Genomic DNA, 22,115 nt, shown 5'->3' on the forward strand with positions numbered 1-22,115 from the left:
GGGGTTGAGGCGTGGCATCCAACACCACAAGACAGAATGCTACCCCCTCTGCACTACCAGGTAATACTAAGTGCTAGATTACTCTCGTTAACTGGTGCATTACCACCACTGTGCTTAATGGAGGCTTAAAGTGCAACCTAAGTTTAGTCTTCGAAGCAAAGTGCTGACAACCCACCTCATCTCTTCCATTATGTAGTATGATTGAAGTATTTCAAGGTTATGATGAGCATCACAGCCATTTACTTCCTTACATTTCAAGAGTACAGCTCTAAAATGATGTTCAAGAGCTGGCTGATAGATAGTCCACTGGAGCAAACCTATCGGTAACTTTCTAGGAGGCTTTTGGATCAACTATTGTATAATCTTGATGCCTCTACTCTGCCAGATAATGACTGGAGGGAATCCGAGTAGTGTGTATGTGGGGCATTTTCAAGGCCATTTATGTCAAGTAACTGAGTATGTGCTTGCCATGGATATACTGTACATGCCACATCAAAAAAATTTCATTACTTCATACAACATATCCTCTTCACCTTTTCTTACTACTGAATACATCATAAATAGTCAACTAATAGAACAAACTTACCTGCAAAAAGATCTAAACCTCCCAAACACTTCCTCATTCATTTCACAAATATACATAGTCTTGGTTCCAATCTCAGTAATGCCCATTTCAACTTAGTCTCCCAAATCCCACAGACTTTTTTGACAGAAACCCAGTTATCATTTAATTCAACTACTGCTCATCTCAGCTGTCCGAATTATGTGCTGTATGATTCCTTTCACTTCAAAGGTGGTACTTGTCCATTCTGATATTCCCTGTATGCAGAGAGATGCAGAGACTTAGTAATTTGGAATGCCCTCTTTTTGACTTTCTCTGGCTGAAAATCTCTCTACCACATTCTGTAAAATTCACCTGTTGCCTCTATCATTATCCCAACTCCACTAATCACTTGAAACTCTTATGATTTCCTCTCTTTGAAATTTGACTTTCTCCAGTCCAACTTTTCTAAAAGGGATGTAATTTTCTTTGGTGATTTTAACATTCACACTCCTGCTGGCTTCCCATTTAAAGTCACACAGACTGAGCTGGTAGAATGCTGAGGATTTTGCAATTACTAATGATCTTGTATAGATTGTTCATTTACCAGCCAGAATACAGACAATCCTAACCACACAGCCAACAATTGGTCTTTTTCTCATAAACAACGCTTCCAAGTGCACGTTCAAGGTGAGCAGTCCTCTAGGCACCTCAGATCACAACTTGGTGATGGTCTCATCTCCAAAGGGGCCTTTCTCTCATTACCATTCTCAACTTTGTGTTGTCTGTCATTACAAGAATGCAAAAATGGGATTATCTGTGAGATTTTGTTTCTTCTTTTCCTTGCTTGGATTACTGTTTTAAACCTTACAATGTCAATGGCTGCTCAGATCGTTCCAGTGGAATTATTGTGTAGGGATGAAATCCTTTATTCCAACTCCAACTTCAAATCTTGTCCTTTATCTAAACCTTGGATTTCTATTAAATGTGCTATAGATGTTCGAGATAAGCATGTTTCATATTGCAATTGGCTTGTATCCAAATCTCCAGGTTCATTTTCTGCCTACTATGCCAAATATCGCAATAATTGCAAAGTGGTTATTAATCAGTCCAAACTAGATTTTGGACAGGCTAAGAGTAGAAAACTTGCTTCTTGTCCAAATTGTAGTCGAACCTTCTGGTCTCCGGCTAAACCTATTGACTACAACTTTTGTCCATCTCTATTCCCACCTCTGTCAAAACTCAGAGAGATGCAGAGACTTAGCCACCTCAGCTAAAGATTAAACTGACCTCTTAGCTTCCAACTTGTGTATAGATCTTAGTAAACACCTTCTATTCCCAGTAAGTTCCATTCACTGCTTCCTGTTGTCTTCCATTAAAAAGATGTCAGAAGAATTCTGAACAGTCTTGATACCAAGAATGTGCCAGGTCCTGATGATATTTTTCCACTTATTCTCAAAACCTGTGCCCCTGGGCTTACTCCTGTTCTGTGTCCCTTTTACACTTTATTATTCCACCAGTGTATTCCCTTCTGCATGGAAATTTGCTCTTATCCAGTCAGTTCCTAAATAGGGAGACAAATCCCTCCCATCCAATTATCATCCCATTGCAGTTCTACTCTTTTCGAAGTAATGGAGAAACCTATTAACTGCCAACTCTTAAACTATCTAGAAACTTTCCATCTAACTTGATCATGTTTGGCATAAAGGTCTTCTAAGTAAGCTTCCATCTTATGGTCTGCAAACTGTTTTCTATAATTGATTATCCAGTTTTCTCTTTGACTAATCACTGCTTGTGATGGTAACAGGCTCTCTCTTCTAACTTCTTCATTAATGCTAGTGTTCTCCACTGTTTAATTCTTTCTCCCACTCTTTTCCTTTTATATGTTATTGACCTTCTACTGACCAGAAATGCTATACATAGTTTGCTGATGATCGCCCATTGCATTCCACCTTCCAGTTTGAGAAACCTTACCCTACACCAACAGCTTCATCTTTTAAAATATCCACTATTTTCAAATATCGAAATTTCCAATACCTACTACCAATTCCTCAAATACTGATGATCTTCAGCTAATTCTGCAGTGGGCCCAGATATCCAATTCAATTTCACACATTCTAAAACTCAGTCCTAGCTTATATTTTGCAAAAAAGGATTCTTCTGCTTCTAAGCTTATCTCAGATGACAATGAGATTTTTAGATAAGATCACATATCTCTATTAGGGATTATACTTATTTCTAATCACTCTCTCTTGGCATAAGCACACTACAAATTTTGCTTCCTCGGCATCTAAAAAACTGCGTTTTCTCTTTCACACGGTGTTATTTTCCTTCTATACAGCTACTCACTCTTTACAAATCTCAAATCCACCCTACCATGAAATATTTTTTCTTACATCTGGAGTGGTCTCAGAGAAGTTATGGGGTAGCCACCACCCCCATAACTTCTCTCAGACTTCTCTCAGGCTTCCTGACTCCATTCAAAAGGACAGTTAGATTAATAAATGATCCAGGTCTAACGAAATCTCTCCACTCTGTGTCCCACAGAGGTTCTGTTTCTGCTGCATGCCTTTTCTGTAGATACTTTCATGGGCACTGTTCTTTTGAATTGGCCTCTATAATTCCTTTTCTACATCAGCATGTTCGGGAGGCAACTACAGGGAGTAATACTCTTGATCTGATTATCAGTAGTGATTCTTCATGCATTAAGAATCTGCAGATAAAGGAACCACTAGGTGGCAGTGATCACAGTGTGCTGAAGTGTGATTTACTCAGAGAGATAACTACCATCAGGGGAAAAAGGGAAGGTTTTTTGCTTTTGTAAAGACAATGGTCTGAGACAGTATTTAAATTCTATACAGTAGGCCCAACTGATGATGCTACCAACAGCAAATTCAAAATGGGAAGCATTCAAAGAACTTATCTTGGAAGCTACTAGGCTTTATATACTAACTAAGAAATATAGTTCAAGGTTTAGGCCTAAATGGATGTCTGATGAACTAATGAGACATATGGCAGAGAAGAAAAATGCATGGGATACATATAAATTAATGGGTGACATGGAAGCCTATGATAGATATAAGCTGGTCTGTAAAAAAGTCACAAAGGAGATTAGGCAAGCAAAGGCACATTATGAGAAATCTTTGGCAAAAGGATGCAAAGAAAAACAGAAAAGAGTTCTTTACTTTACCTATGTAAACTCTAGAAGGAAAGGGATGAATCAGGTTGGTCCACTGGATATTGATGGTTTAACAGATGAGGATCCTGCTCAGTTGGCTAACAAACTAAACGAGTATTTTGCATCTACATTCAAACATAAGGAGTTATTCAGGAAGGGGAATGCCAGAGGTGAAGTAAACTCTGGCAGTGAGCTAGATGATTTTGTAATAACTGAGAGGAAAGTGAAGGAGAAATTGTTGAGGATAAACATAAAAAAGGCACCCCGGTGGATGGGATCTATCCAGTTATATTAAAGGAGGCAGCAAAGGAAATAAGCAAACCCTTAGCCATAATTATGACACGGGGGAAGTACCCATAGACTGGAGATGTGCAAATGTGACCCCAATTCACAAAGGAGGATCAAAGGCTGACACAAGTAATTATAGACCTGTGAGTTTAACTTCTGTTCCAGGAAAATTAATGGAGGCACTGGATAAAGAAGCACTGCAGGATCATCTAGACAAGACTTCAGTTATAGCTCGGACATAGCATGGTTTTGTTAAGGGAGTCTTGCCTGACCAATTTGATTGGATACTATGATGCAGTCACAAAAGAACTGGTTGCAGGGAATAACTTTGATATTATATATTTGGATCTTAGAAAGGCTTTTGATACTGTTGCACATGGAAGACTGCTGCACAAATTGGAGCAGTGTGGCATTGGAGGCAAATTGCTGCTATGAATAAAGGGATGGTTGAGGGGGAGAAGACAGAGAGTGGTAATCAATGGACACTGCTCATCGTGGACTAATGTTATTAGTGCAGTCCCTCAGGGTTCAGTGTTGGGTCCATTATTGTTTTCTGTATTTATAAATGATATTGATAATAGTATATTAAGATTAATGTCCAAGTTTGCAGACGACACAAAGGTTGGCAGGGTTGTTAAGGACACTACTGACTTTATGCTGCTGCAACAGGATCTGGAAAGGTTGTGCAGATGGGCTGAGAGGTGGCAAATAAAGTTTAAAATTGACAAATGTAAAGTACTACATATGGGAAACAGTAACCCCAGAGCAGCATATCAACTCTGTGGTACTACACTGACAGTGGTAGAGAATGAAAAGGACCTGGGGGTAATTGTGGAGGCAGATATGAAGTTCTCTGAGCAGTGCAGATGAGCTGCAAGAGTAGCTCATGGTGTCTTGTCAATGATATACAGGAATTTTTCTAGCAGGGATAAGGAGGTGATTATTCCCTTGTATAAGGCAATGGTCAGGCCACACCTTGAGTACTGTATACAGGTCTGGAGGCCTCATTTCAACAAGGATGTAGAGCTGCTGGAACGAGTACAGAGAAGGGCAACAAGATTAGTGAATGGAACAAAGGGTTGCTCTTATGAAGAAAGGCTTAAGTTTTGCAAATTACAGTGTCTGGAGACTAGGCACTGGCGAGGTGATCTGATAGAGGTGTATAAAGCCATGAATGGTTTGAGTATGCTCAATGCTGATGGGATTCTTCCTCCTGCTCAGAATAATCACCTGAGAAGGCATAAATTCAAATTGAGGAAAGACAGATGTAGGATAGATGTGAGGAAATTTGCATTTAGCCAGCGGGTAGTTGGTTGGTGGAACAGACTTCCATCCCTTGTTGTGGAAGTTGATAGCCTAAATAAATTTAAGGCTCAACTGGACAGGTATTTCGAATGAACGGAGGGATGAAATGGGAGTGTTTTTTTTTTTTTGGCTGATGCTGAATAAGCTTGCTTTCTTGCATCATATGCCTCTACTAATGCTAATGCTAAATTCCCCCTTTCTCTTCCAAACTGGTACTAACAGGTGTTGCAACAAGTCAGCATCCTTTTTATGTCCAACTTAAAACTCACAGAACTAACTTTATTTCTTCATCATTTATTCCTTCAACTTCCATCTTGTGGAGCAATCTCATTTTATTATTATTATTATTAGCTATATTGTGCAAGGAAGCCTGAGGTTTATGCTGCACCAGCCAAAAAAAAATTCCCGAGTTACCCTGAGAGTGAGAGAGAGAGTCAAAAGGGAATCACCAAGAAAGAGAAGAATGATGATATCCAGCTCAGGACCCTGGGTGTTCCTTCCAAGCCCATACTCACCAGATGTGAGCCCCTGGGGTTATTTTCATACATATTTCGTTACTATCTACAGTAATTCAAGTCTAACATCAACAAGTATCTTCATTCATCTTCTCAACCTTGAACCCACTTGCACAGTACTAAGTGCTATAGGTTCTAATACCTTTTGTGCTTTTGGTTTTCATTAAAAATAACTACTATATATATGCGAAAATTTATTTTTATTTTGTTACACAGAGCATTAAAAACTACGATAAATAAATTATGCTGCACCAGCCAAATTATTTATCGTAGTTTTTAATGCTCTGTGTAACAAAATAAAAATAAATTTTCGCATTATGAATCCAGAGCACGTAGGCCTGTTTTATTACTATAAATATGAATGTGATATTAGACATTCTCGATGGTTTAATTATTCTTTACTAACAGCAAAAGAATTCAATGAAAATTATTTGTTTTGCTCTCAGGTTTTAAATTCGAGGCAGAAAAATCTGCCTTCTGCAAGAAATCATTTTTATATAAAAAAAAAATATATATATATATATTAAACACAAAAAGTTGCATGAAATATGAAAATGATATTTTGTAGTTAAGAGTCTACATAGTTTTGGTAATAATAATAAAAAAAAATAAAAAAATAAAGAATTATTGAAAAATGTGAGTTTAAAATTGGGAAACAATACATTACTGAAATCCCTCGAGGATGATATAAAAACTAAAGTAACTTTTGGCCACAGGGTGGTCCCAGTATTTTCTAAAGACAGGGAGCTTTTTTTAATAGATTTTTTTTATGAAACCCCAAAAACAAAAGGTATTTGAACATATTGCACTTAGTACTGTGTGTGTGTGTGTGTGTGTGTGTGTGTGTGTGTGTGTGTGTGTGTGTGTGTGTGTGTGTGTGTGTGTGTGTGTGTGTGTGTGTGTGGAAAGTAGAGAGGATGATAGAATATACTTGTTGATATTAAAGGAATATATAATGAAGTCTCTGGTTAAGGAAGTAATGTGCAGCACTATCTAGACAGGAATGAAATTAGACTGCAGTCAGAGCATGAATTTCTTAAGGACTGATCTTGACTGACCAATTTGATTGCAGTAACAAAGGAAGTGTATACAAAAAATAATTTTGATATCATATACTTGGATTTCGGAAAATCTTTTGATACTGTTGCAAATAAAAGCTGCTGTACAAATTGGAGTAGTGTGGCATTAAGGGCAAGTTACTGCACTGGATAAAAGGATTGTTGAGTGGGTGGTGACACAGAGTGGTAAGAATGGACACTGCTCTTCATGTACCAATGTCATTAGTGAAGTTCCCCAAGGTTCAGTACCAGGCTCAATGTTGTTTTCTTTATTATTAATGATATTGATGAAGGTATATCAAGCTTAATGTCTAAGTTTGTAGATGATACAAATTTGGCAGGGTGGTTAACAACAGTAATGGAGGTAGGCTACTGCAACAAGGTCTAATAAAATTAGGCAGATGGACTGAGAAATGGCAGTTCAAGTTTAACATTGAAAAATATGGTAGCAAAAATATATTATAATATTAATCCCAGATTAACCTCCCAAACACATGATGCTACACTCAAGTTAGTGGAAAATGAAAAAACACCTGGGGGGGGGGGCAATTGTGCAGTCAGATATGAAGTTCTATAAGCAATGCAGACAAGCTGCCAGGAGAACTTATGGGGTTTTGTCAATGATATACTGTCAATGATATAGGAGGTGATTATCCTTCTGTATAAGGCAGTGATTAGGCTGCACCTTCAGTACTACATACTGGTCTGGAGGCCTCATTTTAGGAAGCTTGTAGATCTGCTGGAATGGGTGCAGAGAATAGCAACAAGTTTGGTTATGGGTGGCTATAATAAGAAAGGCTTCAGTTCTGCAAACTGCAATGTCTGGAGACTAGGTACCTGTGAAGTGATCTGATTGAGGTCTACAAGGCTTTGAATGGATTGAGGCACTCAATGCTGATGGCTTTCTCCCTCTTGCTTGGACTGCACACATCAAGTTTCATAAATTCAAATCGAAGAAGCATGGTTGCAGGATAGATGTGCAGACATTTGTCTTTGACCAGTGGGTGGTTGATTTTTGGAACAAACCTCTATCTGCTGCGGAAGTGGGTAATTTGAATAAATTTAATGAACATGAACTAGAAAAAATTACTGGAGAGGATGAACAAGAGTGATGTGGGGATTGTTGTTGTTTTGTTTTTTTTTTAGTGGTCTAATGCTTTTACTACTATTATTATTAGACTTGAATTTCTGTTGATTATAATTTTCAGGAAATATGTGTGAAGGAAATTTGTTCCAGAAAACAGAAGTTGAAAGGATAAATGAGGAAGAAGAAAAGTTAGTTCTGTAAGTTTGAAGTTGAACAGAAAATGGATGTTGACTGGTTGCAGCACATGTTCAGAAGAGCACGGTGGAGAAGCCAATTCAGAAGAACAGTGCCCATAGAAGTATCTACAGAAAAGGCATATCTATAGAAAGGGCAGACGGCCATTAATTAACATAACTGCCCCTTCTTCTGAACAAGGTCTAGAAGCCTCAGAGAAGTTATGTGGCACTGCCCCAGTCAAGGGAACAATATTCCACAGTAGGCCAAATTTAAGAGTTGTACAGAGTGAGTAACTCTTTAAGAGAAAAGTAACACAAAGGGCAAAAAAGAAAACCCCATTTTTTATATGCAGTGTATGCAGTATTTGTAATATGCTTGTCAAGAAAGAACAGAAATCAGGCTACTCCCTAATAGAGATAAGTGATTTTGTCTGGAAATGAGTATCATCAAAAATAAGCACAGGAGCAAGAATAATTCTTTTTTGCAAGATATAAGACAGGACTGAGTTTAACGAATCGAAATTAACTAATTTACTTAATCAGTATTCTGCGGAAATGATTAAGCTTTAATCGTCATGTAGCAGTAAAAAATCCACATTAATTTAATCATGGTAGAAGGTCTATAGTTCCTTTTGTCCCTAACTGGGACCACCCCTTCCAGGCCAGTTAATGCTATAACATTAATATCTCAATGAATAGTCTAAAATGAACTGTACTTCATTTTGGGGTGGTTGCCAGAGATTTGCTGACAATAAATAAATAAAAATTTACTTTGTTTATTGAATAGAAAGTCTTGAGATAACTGAAACTTAAGCTCAGATTATACTATTAACAGTTTATATTTTGCTTAGACTATATTAAAATTTAAAAAAATCCAGCGTCGATTGATATCTGAAATAAATGCATTACCCACATCCACCATTATATTCAAACTTTCCCTGATTTAGCTGCATTGACAAATCTGAGCTCTGGAAGTTGAGGGCTACCATTTGGCATCCTGTATTCCAAAAAATCTATATAAGAAAATGAAAAAATGAAAATAGGTAAAAATAGTATTATTAATTAATAAGAAATTTAGTTCTCATCATAAATTGCATAAAAATTTTTAAAAGGGGGGATACATTCATAATCTAAAACCTCTACACTACTAACCAAATTCATGGTAGATCTCTATAAGTTATCTCATGAAAAATGATTCACTGCTGTATAAAATAATTACATTTACTGAATATAATTTCCTCATAATGGTCACCCCTTGATGTTGGCACATGGATATAGTGAGGGGGATTTGCTAATAATGCTATTCATCCTACACATTTCCATCAATGGCCACAGTATAGGTTCCAGGCTAACACCATACAGATCTGGCTTGTTTAAAATATTATTATAACATCATAAAAACTAAAATAAATGAAAGCAACACATACAGCATCGACAAAATTAATGCCAATCCCCATTAAAAATGTATGGCATTACAAAAAAAATTAAAAAACATAATTATTAACACTACTTTTCAAAATGTTGCAAAATCATTTGAGTGTTTTTTTCAATTAAATTTCTACAATTCTCAATAAAATAACTTAATCTTTACATGATTAAACCTAACAGCTTGCTATTACTTACTTTACCTCATATTTAAGATTTAAACTGTATAAATTATTTCTTGGTAAACTCTGTATACAGTAGGCCTTCATTATAATGTGGTTCACTGTATGCTGATTTGCTATAATGCTTTTCTTATGTTATAACCTGTATCTCACTATAACACTGTCACAACTCGCTATAATGCTCTTTTAACAGTGATGAAAAGTTGTGCATTGCATTTGCTTGCACATACGTGAGCTCCGTCACTACAGTCATCACTCAGTACAGCTTCCATAATGAATAGTTTACTCAAACATTGTCTATTACAAAACAATTCTGATTGTGACAATGCGTCAGGACATCCAACCAAAAGAGAGCTTAGAAGACTTGAACAATCATATAAAAAATTTTTTTCATTCCTCGAAACATTACATCTCTGATTCAACTAATGGACCATGGTGTTATTGCCACATTTAAAGCTTACAACATAAAGAGCCCTTTTTCCCAAGCTATTAAAGTCATCAACACTGGTGAAAATGAACCGAGCCTGAAGAAGTTTTGAAAATCCTACAACATTAAAACTGCCATCTAAAACATATCCAGTGCCTGGGATGAAGGGACTCACAAAAACATTTGCACTTCATTCCAAGAAAGTTGGAAGGATTACATAAAGGATTCCCAAGAATCTGAAGATTCAGTTGAGAATGTTAAAGTGCAAATTGTTGAGCTTGGAAAAGAAGCAGGATTGGACAAAATTGACGATCACAACATACAAGAGATGATCGACAATGACAGAGATGGCCTCTAATGAAGAACTCATGGAAATAACAAAAGAACAAGAGCATGCAATTGAGGGAGAAGATGATCAAGACCCTACAGATGAAGAACCGATAAAGTCACTAATCGCAAAAGGACTTAATGAAGCTGTTGATCGCTTTGAAAAAATGTATGATTATTTAGGGAGAACTATTCTGACATGGAACGAAGTTTAAAGAAAGAAATGAATCACTACATTTTGTACAACGAGTGGAAAAGGGCCAAAGTACAACCTAAAAATGAACTATATTTCAAGTCCAAAGATACGAAAACTCGATCTAATTATATGTATGTAATGTACAGTATTTTATGTGTATACAAATTTTTGAATATTAAATACTTTGACCGACATTGCGCATCTTTTCACTACCATTTATTATTGATTAGGAAATATCCTCTAGCATACACTGCAACTCACAAATGCATATGTTACGTTATAGGAATACGGCGCTCACTTAGTGCTGATTCACTTAGCACTCTGTTTTTCCAGATAAATTATGAGCGCTAAGTGGGGATCTCCTGTATTGTGTGTGTGTGTTTATGCAGCTTAAAATTTATTGCCAATATTTTGCTTGAATTCGATTTTGTGTTAATTCTTTTTGTGATTCTGTCCATTTAGTAGCAAAACAAGGGCATTAAATGCTTTATTGACTGCTGAACATTCCATTTACAAATTTCAATTTTACGAACAAAATTTTCTGACACCAGACCTTCCATTTACAAATGTATCTCAATCTTACAAACTTTTCTCAGACTTCATAAGCATAATCTTTGGAAAGTAAAAGCATACAATGATTTGACTGCTATAAATTAAACAGATCCTCTTACCTGTGGGAGATAATTACTTGAATCAGCTCTTGTGCCCTTTGGATATATCCTGCTTAGCTGTCTCTTATTGTAGCTTAAGTGAGAAGTTTAGAAAAATGATCACACTTTTGATATTTTATAAATTATTACAGAATATCATAATAAATTAGTGTTAGTCATGAGTTTATAAATCGCATCCCAATTTGTAATTTTATCCCACCTTTTCAACTATGAAGGTGCTTTTAGTTTAAAACAACATGAAATAAATTCAAATAATTTCTTAAAACTTTAAAAAATTCTTTTTGACATTATTTCACAATATTTAACATTATTATTAATATTATTGTGAGTAATTAGCATTAGCAGAAGCAAGAAAGCAAGCTTATACAGCATCAGCAAAAAAAAAAAAAAAAAACCCTTCCCATTTCACCCATCCATTAACTCCAAATGTTTGTCTAGTTCTGCCTTGAATTTATTTAAGCTGTTAATTTCTACAACAGCCAGATGGAAGTTTTTATAAACAATCAATCACCTGTTGGCTAAAGGCAAATTTCCTCACATCTATTTTAAAATTGTCTTTCCTCAATTTGAATTTATGTCCCCTGAGGCGATTAATTGGGGCAAGAGGAAGAATCCCATCAGCACTGACCATGGTCAAACCACTCAAAGTCTTATACACTTCAATCAGATCACCTCACAGGTGCCTAATCTCCAGACACTGTAATTTGTTTTACAAATTATAGTGTTAAAGTGTTAAGAATTTCTTCATAAGAGCAACTTTTAAATTAAAATTTTTTTTTTGGCTGGTGCAGCATAAGCCTCGGGCTTCCTTGCACCATATAGATAATAATAATAATAGAAGATATCAGACCACTTAGAGAGTCAGAACGTAATGGCCGAACAGCAGAAAGGTGCAAGCGGAGGAGCAAAGGATGCAAGGAGCCATTACCCATAGATGCCGCAGTTGTGGAGCAAGCCTTCAAAAAGCACCACAACCTATACATGGCCTACATCGATTACCGCAAGGCCTTCGACTCCGTACCTCATAGCTGGCTAATAGAGACCCTGAAGATCTAGAAGGTCAATCTGATAGTGACAAACTTCCTAGGAGCAACAATGGCGAAACGGAGTACCACCATTAAGGTCGACAACATCAAACCAGGCCAATCCCCATTAGAAGAGGAATCTTTCAGGGAGATGCTCTGAGCCCACTTTGGTTCTGTCCAGCACTCAACCCACTATCCACCATGCTCAACGGCAGCAAGTATGGATATAACCTCAAAGAATGAAGAAAGAACTTGTACACCCTCACCCGCCTGATGTACATGGATGACATCAAGCTATACGCGGCAACCGAAAAGCAACTCCAGCAACTACTCCGCATAACCGAAGAATTCAGCAAGGACATCAGGATGGAATTTGGTCTAGAAAAATGCAAGACTCACACACCGCACCAGGGAAAATTAGTTGGCCGAAACTACCAGCAGCTGACTGGTCAAGAGATCACAGCTATATCAGAAGGAGAGACCTACAAATACCTAGCGATGATGCAATCTGAGCAGTTAGAACACAAGGAAATCAAGAAGTGCCTGACCGAAAAATATAATCAGAGACTCAAAAGCCTGCTGAAAGCAATATTGAATGGAGAGAAAAAGTTAAAGCCATAAACACCTATAAACACTAACATATGCATTCGGGGTCATAGATTGGACTAACACTGAGCTAGAAGATATCATGCGAAAACAAGGACAATGATGACCAAGAGTCGCCAACACCACCTGAAGTCAGCAGTGGAGAGAATAACAATACCTCGGAAAGAGGGAGGAAGGGGCCCGATAGACCTGACAGAACAACAGCAAACAGCAATAGTTAACCTGAAGGATTACTTGGAGAACAACACAGCATCACTCCACCAAGCCACAAGGAAGATAGATAAGTGGTATACCCCACTCAACCTAAGCGAGGAAACCGCTCCCACCCAGATGGTACAAGAAACAAAGTTAGAAAGATGGGCAAAGAAGACACTTCAATGACCTCCATCAAAATCACATCGATAACATTGCTTCCAATGCATGGCTCACAAGTGGGACGTTCTTCCCTGAGACTGAAGGATTCATGCTGGCCATCCAAGACCAGGTAATCAACACCAGAAACTATAGAAAATACATTGCAAAGAGCCCAGAATATCAGATGACACATGTCGACGATACCACCTGGCCTCAGAAACGATCCAACACATCACCGTGGGGTACAAGGTGATCACCCAGACTGAGTACACTCAGAGACATGACCACATAGTCAGGATAATACACCAGAATCTAACGAGGAAATACCAGTTGACCGAAGAAAGTGTACCATACTACAAGTACAAACCCCACTATAATAATGGGGTTTGTACTTGTAGTACGGTTATAGTGCGGTACTACAAATACCTAGCGTGTGTATCGGACATAACATTTGGGGACAAGATGGAAAAGGCTACCTCACTGATTGACATAGCGGTGCCCAACACTAGCAAAGTCCAGAAAACCCGTGAAGAAAAAATTAGGAAGTACACAACCTGAGACATGACATCAAGGAGATGTGGCATATGGAAGAAGTATCAACAATCCCAATCATCGTGTCAACCACCAGTATGGTACTAAAGACTCTACATAGTAGCCTCAACAGCAATAGGTCTCCCAGAGAACACCTGGGCACCTCTCTAGCCAGGTGGGAAGGAGCAGCAGTGCATAGCACACGCTTCTCAATTAGACCGGGGTTCGAGCCCATCACCACCAAATACGGCGGATGCGGGAAGGTCAGGGAATGACCACTGCATATTCCCGGAGCAATATGGCCTTAGTTGCTAATGCTCCTAAAAACCAAATAGCAATAACAAGAACACCTACAAGGAACTCCAGAAATTCGCAATCCTGAACACCTGTAGGATAGTCAGAGATTTCCTCAACCGACAGTAACACCAGACATTACAACCACCCTGTGCACTTGGTAGCAGTACCTGTCACGGAGTGAAATCCCCCAATCAGGGAGAAATAAAATAATAATAATAATAAGTACAGCTCAATGTTGAAAATAAGTTGTGAGTTAGGGTTAAATTTGAAAGTGTCTGCCATTGTGCCCAGACATGATAGGAGGGAGTATATGATAAGAGCTTTGTCAATCAATTTGGCCCTGGAGCAGCTGTGCAAGGTTCATAAGGTAGAATTTTTTTCAGAGTGGTCTGTGCTTGCTAACAGGAGACACTGCTTACAGGGATGGGATATACTTAAATAGAAAGGGTACAAGAATATTGGCTGATGCTATCGAGGCAGAGTTTGGTGGGTCAGAAAATCGCTGGCGTGGGGCAATTCACAGCCTAAAAGAATAACAGTAGCCACAGGCAGAGGCGAAAGTGATTCTTGCACTACTTCTACTGTAATGAGTAGCAGCCTAGAAAGCAAGTTGCTGGAGGTTTCAACAGCTGATGGGAGTCATCATGGAACAAGTAAATACATGGGTTGTGTTAGGGTAGCTAAGAGTAACAACAGGTGCATGTATACTTGCATTTACACCAATGCTAGAATCATAGTAAAGAACTCTAATGAATTTAAATTGCTGATCAAGATATCAAAGGTAGATACTGTTGAGATTTCAGAGACATGGTATCACAGAGATATAAGCAGTGCAGAATTCAAATTTGGGGAGTACAATGTGTACAGCAAGGATAGACAGGGTAGGAAGGGAGGAGGAGTTATGCTGTTAGTTAAGAAACACAAAATCTAAGGAAGTGCCTCCAATTGACATGGGTGGACAGTGCTATGTTGAGTCAGTTTGGTGTGACATAAGCACTGGGAAAGGAAAAATGAGAGTAGGAGTGTGTTATAAACCTAATGACTCTGATGAGTACAGCTAACAATTGGGCAGAAAAATAGAGCAGGCCAGTAAATCAGAATGTCTTCTAACGGGAGATTTTATCTTTCCAGATATTGACTGGAACTTGTGAGTTGTTCACTCACACGTTAATAAGACTTTTGTGGAGGATTATATCATTGGAGGATTATTTTCTACTGCAACATATTCAAGGAGCAATCAGAGGGATTAATACTCTTGCTCAGATCTTCAGCAGTGATTATTCATGCCTTAAAAATTTGCAGATAAAGGAACCACTAGGTGATTAGTGATCACAGTGTACTGATGTGTGATTTACTTAAAGATGTTACTAGCATCAAGGGTAAAGGGAAGAGTTTTTGTTTTCATTAGCATTAGTAAAGGCATTTGATGCAAGAAAGCAAGCTTATGCAGCATCAGCCAAAAAAAAAAATAAATAAATAAAAAATAACCACTTCCACATCACCCTCTGTTCATTCAAAATACCTGTCCAGCTGAGCCTTAAACTTATTTAAGCTATCAACTTCCACGACAAGGGATGGAAGTCTGTTCCACCAACCAACCAACCACCCACTGGCTAAAGGCAAATTTCCGCACGTCTATCCTACATCTGTATTTCCTCAATTTGAATTTATGCCCTCTGAGGTGATTATTCTGAGCAAGAGGAAGAATCCCATCTGCATTGAGCATGCTCAAACCATTCAAGGCTTTATACACCTCTATCAGATCACCTCACTGGTGCCTAGTCTCCAGACACTGTAATTTGCAAAACTTAAGCCTTTCTTCGTAAGAGCACCAATTTGTTACATTCACTAATCTTGCTGCCCTTCTCTGTACTCGTTCCAGCAGCTCTACATCCTTCTTGAAATGAGGCCTCCAGACCTGAATACAGTACTCTAGGCGTGGCCTGACCATTGCCTTATACAAGGGAATAATCACCTCCTTATCCCTGCTAGAAAAATTCCTATATTTCATTGACAATACACCATGAGCTACTCTTGCAGCCCATCTGCACTGCTCAGAGAACTTCATATCTGCCTGCACAACCACCCCCAGGTCTCTTTCATTCTCTACCACTGTCAGTGTAGTACCACAGAGTTGATACGTTGCTCTGGAGTTGCTGTTTCCCATATGTAGTACTTTACATTTGTCAAGGTTAAACTTCATTTGCCACCTCTCAGCCCATCTGCTCAGCCTTTCCAGATCCTGTTGCAGCAGCATAGTGTCAGTAGTGTCCTTGACAACCCTGCCAACCTTCGTATCGTCTGCAAACTTGGACATTAATCTTGATATATCATTATCAATATCATTTATAAATACAGAAAACAACAATGGACCCAATACTGAACCCTGAGTGACTCAACTAATAACATTAGTCCACGATGAGCAGAGTCCACTGATTACCGTTCTCTGTCGTCTCCCCCTCAACCACCCCTTTATCCATAGCAGCAATTTGCCTCCAATGCCACATTGCTCCTCCAATTTGTGCAGCAGTCTTCCATGTGCAACAGTATCAAAAGCCTTTCTAAGATCCAAGTATATAACATCAGAGTTATTCCCTGCATCCAGTTCTTTTGTGACTGCATCATAGTATCCAATCAAATTGGTCAGGCAAGACTTCCCCTTAACAAAACCATGCTGTGTCTGAGCTATAACTGAAGTCGTCTTGTCTAGATGATCCTGCAGTGCTTCTTTAACCAGTGCCTCCATTAATTTTCCTGGAACAGAAGTTAAACTCACAGGTCTATAATTACTTGTGTCAGCCTTTGATCCTCCTTTGTGAATTGGGGTTACATTTGCACATCTCCAATCCATGGGTACCTCCCCTGAGTCCAAGGAAGTTCTCATAATTATGGCTAGGGGTTTGCTTACTTCCTTTGCTGCCTCCTTTAATATAACTGGATAGATCCCATCCACCCCAGGTGCCTTCCTTGTGTTTTTCTTCAACAATTTCTCCTCCACTTTACTCTCAGTTATTACAAGATTCTCTAGCTTACTGCCAGAGTTGAATACACCTCTGGCATTCCCCTCGCTGAATAACTCCTCATGCGTGAATGTCGATGCAAAATATTCATTTAGTTTGTTAGCTACCTGAGCAGGATCATCAACAGTTGACCCATCGATATCAAGTGGACCAATCTGATTCATCCCCTTCTTTCTAGAGTTTACATAAGTAAAGAACTCTTTGCTGTTTTTTTTTGCATCCCTTGCCAAAGATTTCTCGTAATCTGCCTTCGCCTGCCTAACCTGCTTTGTAACTTGGTTACAGATCAACTTGTATCTATCATAGGCTTCTGTGTAACGTGTTAATTTGTATGTATCCCATGCATTGTTCTTCTCTGCCATATGTCTCATTAGTTCATGTGACATCCATTTAGGCCTGAACCTTGAACAATATTTCTTGGTTGGTATGTAAAACCTAGTAGCTTCCAAGATAAGTTCTTTGAATGCTTCCCATTTTGAATTTGCTGTTGGTCCCACTGTATACAATTTAAATACTGTCTCAGTCCATCGTAGTCACCTTTACAAAAGCAATAACCCTTCCCTTTACCCCTAATGGTAGTTACCTCTTTCACATAATAAAACACGCCTGCGTGCTCTGGATTCATAATTTATTTATTTTTGTTACACAGAGCATAAAATTATGATAAATGAATTAGCTTTCGGCTGGGTGGCAGCCTTCATCAGATTAAAATACTTTGAATGGCAGTTAGAATAGAGATGCACTGCCAGGATGGTACGTGAGACACGTGGTTAATTGTTTGTTGATGTTTGTGGCTGTGACGTATGGTGGTGACGTGGCCAGCGCTTGTCTATGGACAGAATTACTGTTTCTGTGATGGGGTTAAGTTGACAACCACCGTTCCTGTTCAACGAGGTATCCGAGCATTTTATACTTAACGATTCCAACCAGGTGTGCCTTAGGTAATGGTGGGACTTGTCTACAACCACGACATCGCGGTGTGGGTCGATGTCGTGGTGGGTTGTCCAGACATATGTCTCATCTTTGCGTGACTGCACGAGCTGCTACTTTGGAGAGACTGGTCGTCGTCTCGAGAAACGCCTCTCAGAACATAAAAGGGCGATCCGTTTGGCGGATGTAGAACACTCAGCTATTGCCGAGCATGTCTGGACAACCCACCACGACATCGACCCACACCGCGATGTTGTGGTTGTAGACAAGTCCCACCATTACCTAAGGCGCACCTGGTTGGAATCGTTAAGTATAAAATGCTCGGATACCTCGTTGAACAGGAACAGTGGTTGTCAACTTAACCCCATCACAGAAACAGTAATTCTGTCCATAGACAAGCGCTGGCCACGTCACCACCATACGTCACAGCCACAAACATCAACAAACAATTAACCACGTGTCTCACGTACCATCCTGGCAGTGCATCTCTATTCTAACTGCCATTCAAAGTATTTTAATCTGATGAAGGCTGCCACCCAGCCGAAAGCTAATTCATTTATCATAATTTTATGCTCTGTGTAACAAAAATAAATAAATTAAGTTACCTCTTTCAGTAAATCCCACTTCAGCACGCTGTGATCACTGCCACCTAGTGGTTCATTTATCAGCAGATTCTTAATGCATGAAGAATCACTGCTGAAAATCAAATCAAGAGTATTACTCCCTCTAGTTGACTCCCGAACATGCTGATGTAGATAACAGTCATCCAATAAATCCACAAAAGCCCTGCTAGGGTGTGAGTGACCAGGCCCCAAATTTCAGTCAATATCTGGGAAATTAAAATCTCCCATTATAAGACTCTCTGATTTACTGGCCCACTCTTATTTCCCCGTACAGTTTCTTATTATACTCATCAGAGTCATTAGGCCTATAGCACACTCCTACTCTCAATTTTGATCTCCCAATGCTTATGTCACACCAAACTGACTCGACACTGCACTGTCCAGCGATGTCGACTGGCGTCACTTCCTTGGATTTTATGTATTTCTTAACTAATAGCATAACCCCTCCTCCCTTCCTATCCTGTCTATCCTTTCTGTAGATATTGTACTCCCCAAATTCAAGTTCTGCATCCCTTATATCTGTGGGACACCACGTCTCTGAAATCTCAACAATATCTGCCTTTGATGTTTTGAGCAATACCTCAAATTCATCAAATTTATTTACTAAACTCCTAGCATTGGTGTACACGCAAGTATACATGCACCTGTTCTTTTTCTTAGCTACCCTAACACAACCCATGTGTTTACTTGTACCCCAATGATTCCCAGCCGTCTCTGAAATATCCTGCATCTTATTTTCCAGGCTGCTGTTCATTCCAATAGAAGCAGTGCAAGAATCACTTTCACATCTGCCAGTGGCTACTGTTAATCTATTGGTCCTTGTATCCCCCCCCAATCTAGCGGTTTTATGACCCACCTAACACTGCCTCAATAGCATCAGCAAACATTCTTGCACCCTTTCTATTTAAGTGTATCACATCCCTGTAGAAGCAGTCTCTTCTGTTAACAAGTACAGACCAGGTTAAAAAAAATTCTACCCCTTGAGCTTGCACAATCTTTCCAGGGCCGAATTGATCGACAAGGCTCTCATCATATACTCCCTCCTATCATGTCTGGGCAGAATTGCAGACACTTTCAAATTCAACCCTAATTCACGGCTTTTTTCCAACAGTGACCTGTACTTGTTAAGTAATTCCGCCAGCTTTTACTCTTAATATCATTAGTGCCAACGTGTACAACTATATCACCTTTTGTGCCCTTAAAAGATAATATCCGCTCTACAACGTCATCAACCTTTGCCCCTGGCAGGTAAAGGTAACTACAGTGGTTTCAGACAGTTTTAAAATTCTATACAGTGTTATCAACTGATGATGTTCAAAATAGCAAATTCTAAATGGGAAGCCTTCAAGGAAATAAACTTGGAAGCTACTAGGCTTTTTAGTCCAACTAAGAAATACTCTTCAAGACATCAATGGATGTCAGAAGAATTAATGAGGCTCGTAGCAGAGAAGAAAAATGCATAGGATGCATGTAAATTATCAAGCAACACAAAAGCCTGTAGGCTAGTCTAATCAAGTCACAAAGGAGGTTAGGCAAGCAAAGGCTGATTACGAGAAATCATTGGGAAAGGATGCAAAGAAAAACAACAAAGACTTCTGTAATTACATAAATTCTAGAGGGAACGGGATGAATCGGATTGATTCACTTAATTTTGGTGTTCGACTGTCGATCCTGCTCAGAGAGATGATAAACTGAATGGATATTTTGTATCCACATTCACACAAGAGGAATTCTGCTTGTTGTTTGTTATTTGGTTTTTAGGAGCATTAGCAACTAAGGCCATATTGCTCGAGGGATATGCAGTGGTCATTCCCCGACCTTTCTGCATCCTCTGTATTTGGTGGTCACAGGCTCGAACCCCAGTCTAATCAAGAACCGTGTGCTATGCACTGCTGCTCGTGCCCACCTGGCTACGGAGGCGCCGAGGAATTCTGCAAGGAATTTACAAACCTCTAACAGGGAGGAGCTAAATGATTTTGTAATAACGAAGAGCAAAATGGAGGAGAAATTATTGAAGTTAAACATAAAAAAGGTACTTGGGGCAGATGGAATCTGTTATGTTTGCTTGTTATTTTGGTTTTTAGGAGCATTAGCAGCTAAGGCCATATTGCTCCGGGATATGCGGTGGTCATTCCCTGACCTTTCCGCATCCTCCGTATTTGGTGGTGACGGGCTTGAACCCCGGTCTAATCAAGAAGCGTGTGCTATGCACTGCTGCTCCTTCCAACCTGGCTACGGAGGCGCCTAGATGGAATCTATCCAGTTATACTGAAGGACGCAGCGAGAGAAGTAAGCAAACCCTTAGCCATAATTATGTGAGCATCCTTAGATTCGGGGGAGGTCCCCATGGACTGGAGATGTGCAAATGTATCCCCAATTCACAAAGGAGGTTCATCAAAGGGTGACATAAATAATTATAGACCTGTTAGTTTAACTTCTGTTCCGGGGAAAATAATGGAGTCACTGGTTGAAAAAATGATGCAGGATCACTTAGACAAGACTGCAGTAATCGTTCAGCACAGCATGGGTTTGTTAAGGGGAAGTCATGTCTGACCAATTTGATTGGCTACTATGATGTTTGCACATTTTGGCTTCAGCTGCCCTTGTGTTCTTAAACACCAATACAATACTATGATGTGGTCACAAAGGAACTGGATGCAAAAAATAATTTTGATATCATATACCTGGATTTCATAAAATCTTTTGATACTGTTGCCCATGGAAAACTGCTGTACAAATTGGAGCGGTATGGCATTAAGGGCACGTCGCTGCAATGGATAAAGGGATGGTTAAGTGGTAAAAAAGGGATGGCAGAGAGTGGTAAAAAATGCACACTGCTCTACATGGACTAATGTTATTAGTGTAGTCCCCGAGGTTTCGGTGTTGGGCCCATTGTTGTTTTGTGTATTTATCAATGATATTGATGAAAGTATATCAGTCTTTTTTGAATATATTCCAAAATGCCTGATAATTAAAAATACCAAGAGCTCTTTTAAGCTCTTGCAATTTTTAATTATAGGTAGATCAGGCTCAATGTCCAAGTTTGCAGATGATACAAAGGTTGGCAGGGTTGTTAATGACAGTATGCTACCGCAACAGGATGTAGAAAAGGATGAGTTGATAAGTGGAAACTTGGCAAACCCAGGGTTTGTCAAGTTTCCACTTCTTTCTCTCTCTCTGTCTCTCAACATAACTCCAGAAATATTTTTGGCTGGTGCAGTATAAGCTTCAGGCTTCCTTGCATCATATGGATAATAATAATAATAATAATAATAATAACCGAAGTTTAACATTGACAAATGTAAAGTACTGCATATGGATAGCAGTAACCCAAGAGAAATGTACCAACTGTG

The 22,115-nt window shown here is 39.0% G+C and overlaps 1 protein-coding gene across 1 annotated transcript in view; it reads right to left on the reverse strand.

Moving 5' to 3' along the window:
* Positions 1-22,115, reverse strand: part of LOC150088409 (1-phosphatidylinositol 4,5-bisphosphate phosphodiesterase-like) — a 754,578-nt gene that overhangs the window by 241,000 nt on the left and 491,463 nt on the right. The window contains exons 21-22 of the mRNA XM_090370149.1: positions 11,377-11,449; positions 9,058-9,161 (exon numbers count right to left, since the gene is read on the reverse strand). Of these exons, the coding sequence (XP_090226275.1) occupies positions 9,058-9,161; positions 11,377-11,449 (177 nt within the window). The remainder of the gene's footprint in view (positions 1-9,057; positions 9,162-11,376; positions 11,450-22,115) is intronic.

Source organism: Mastigoproctus giganteus, chromosome 3, assembly GCF_048544385.1.
Source record: "Mastigoproctus giganteus isolate SK-2022 chromosome 3, ASM4854438v1, whole genome shotgun sequence".
NCBI classification, from domain to species: domain Eukaryota; kingdom Metazoa; phylum Arthropoda; class Arachnida; order Uropygi; family Thelyphonidae; genus Mastigoproctus; species Mastigoproctus giganteus.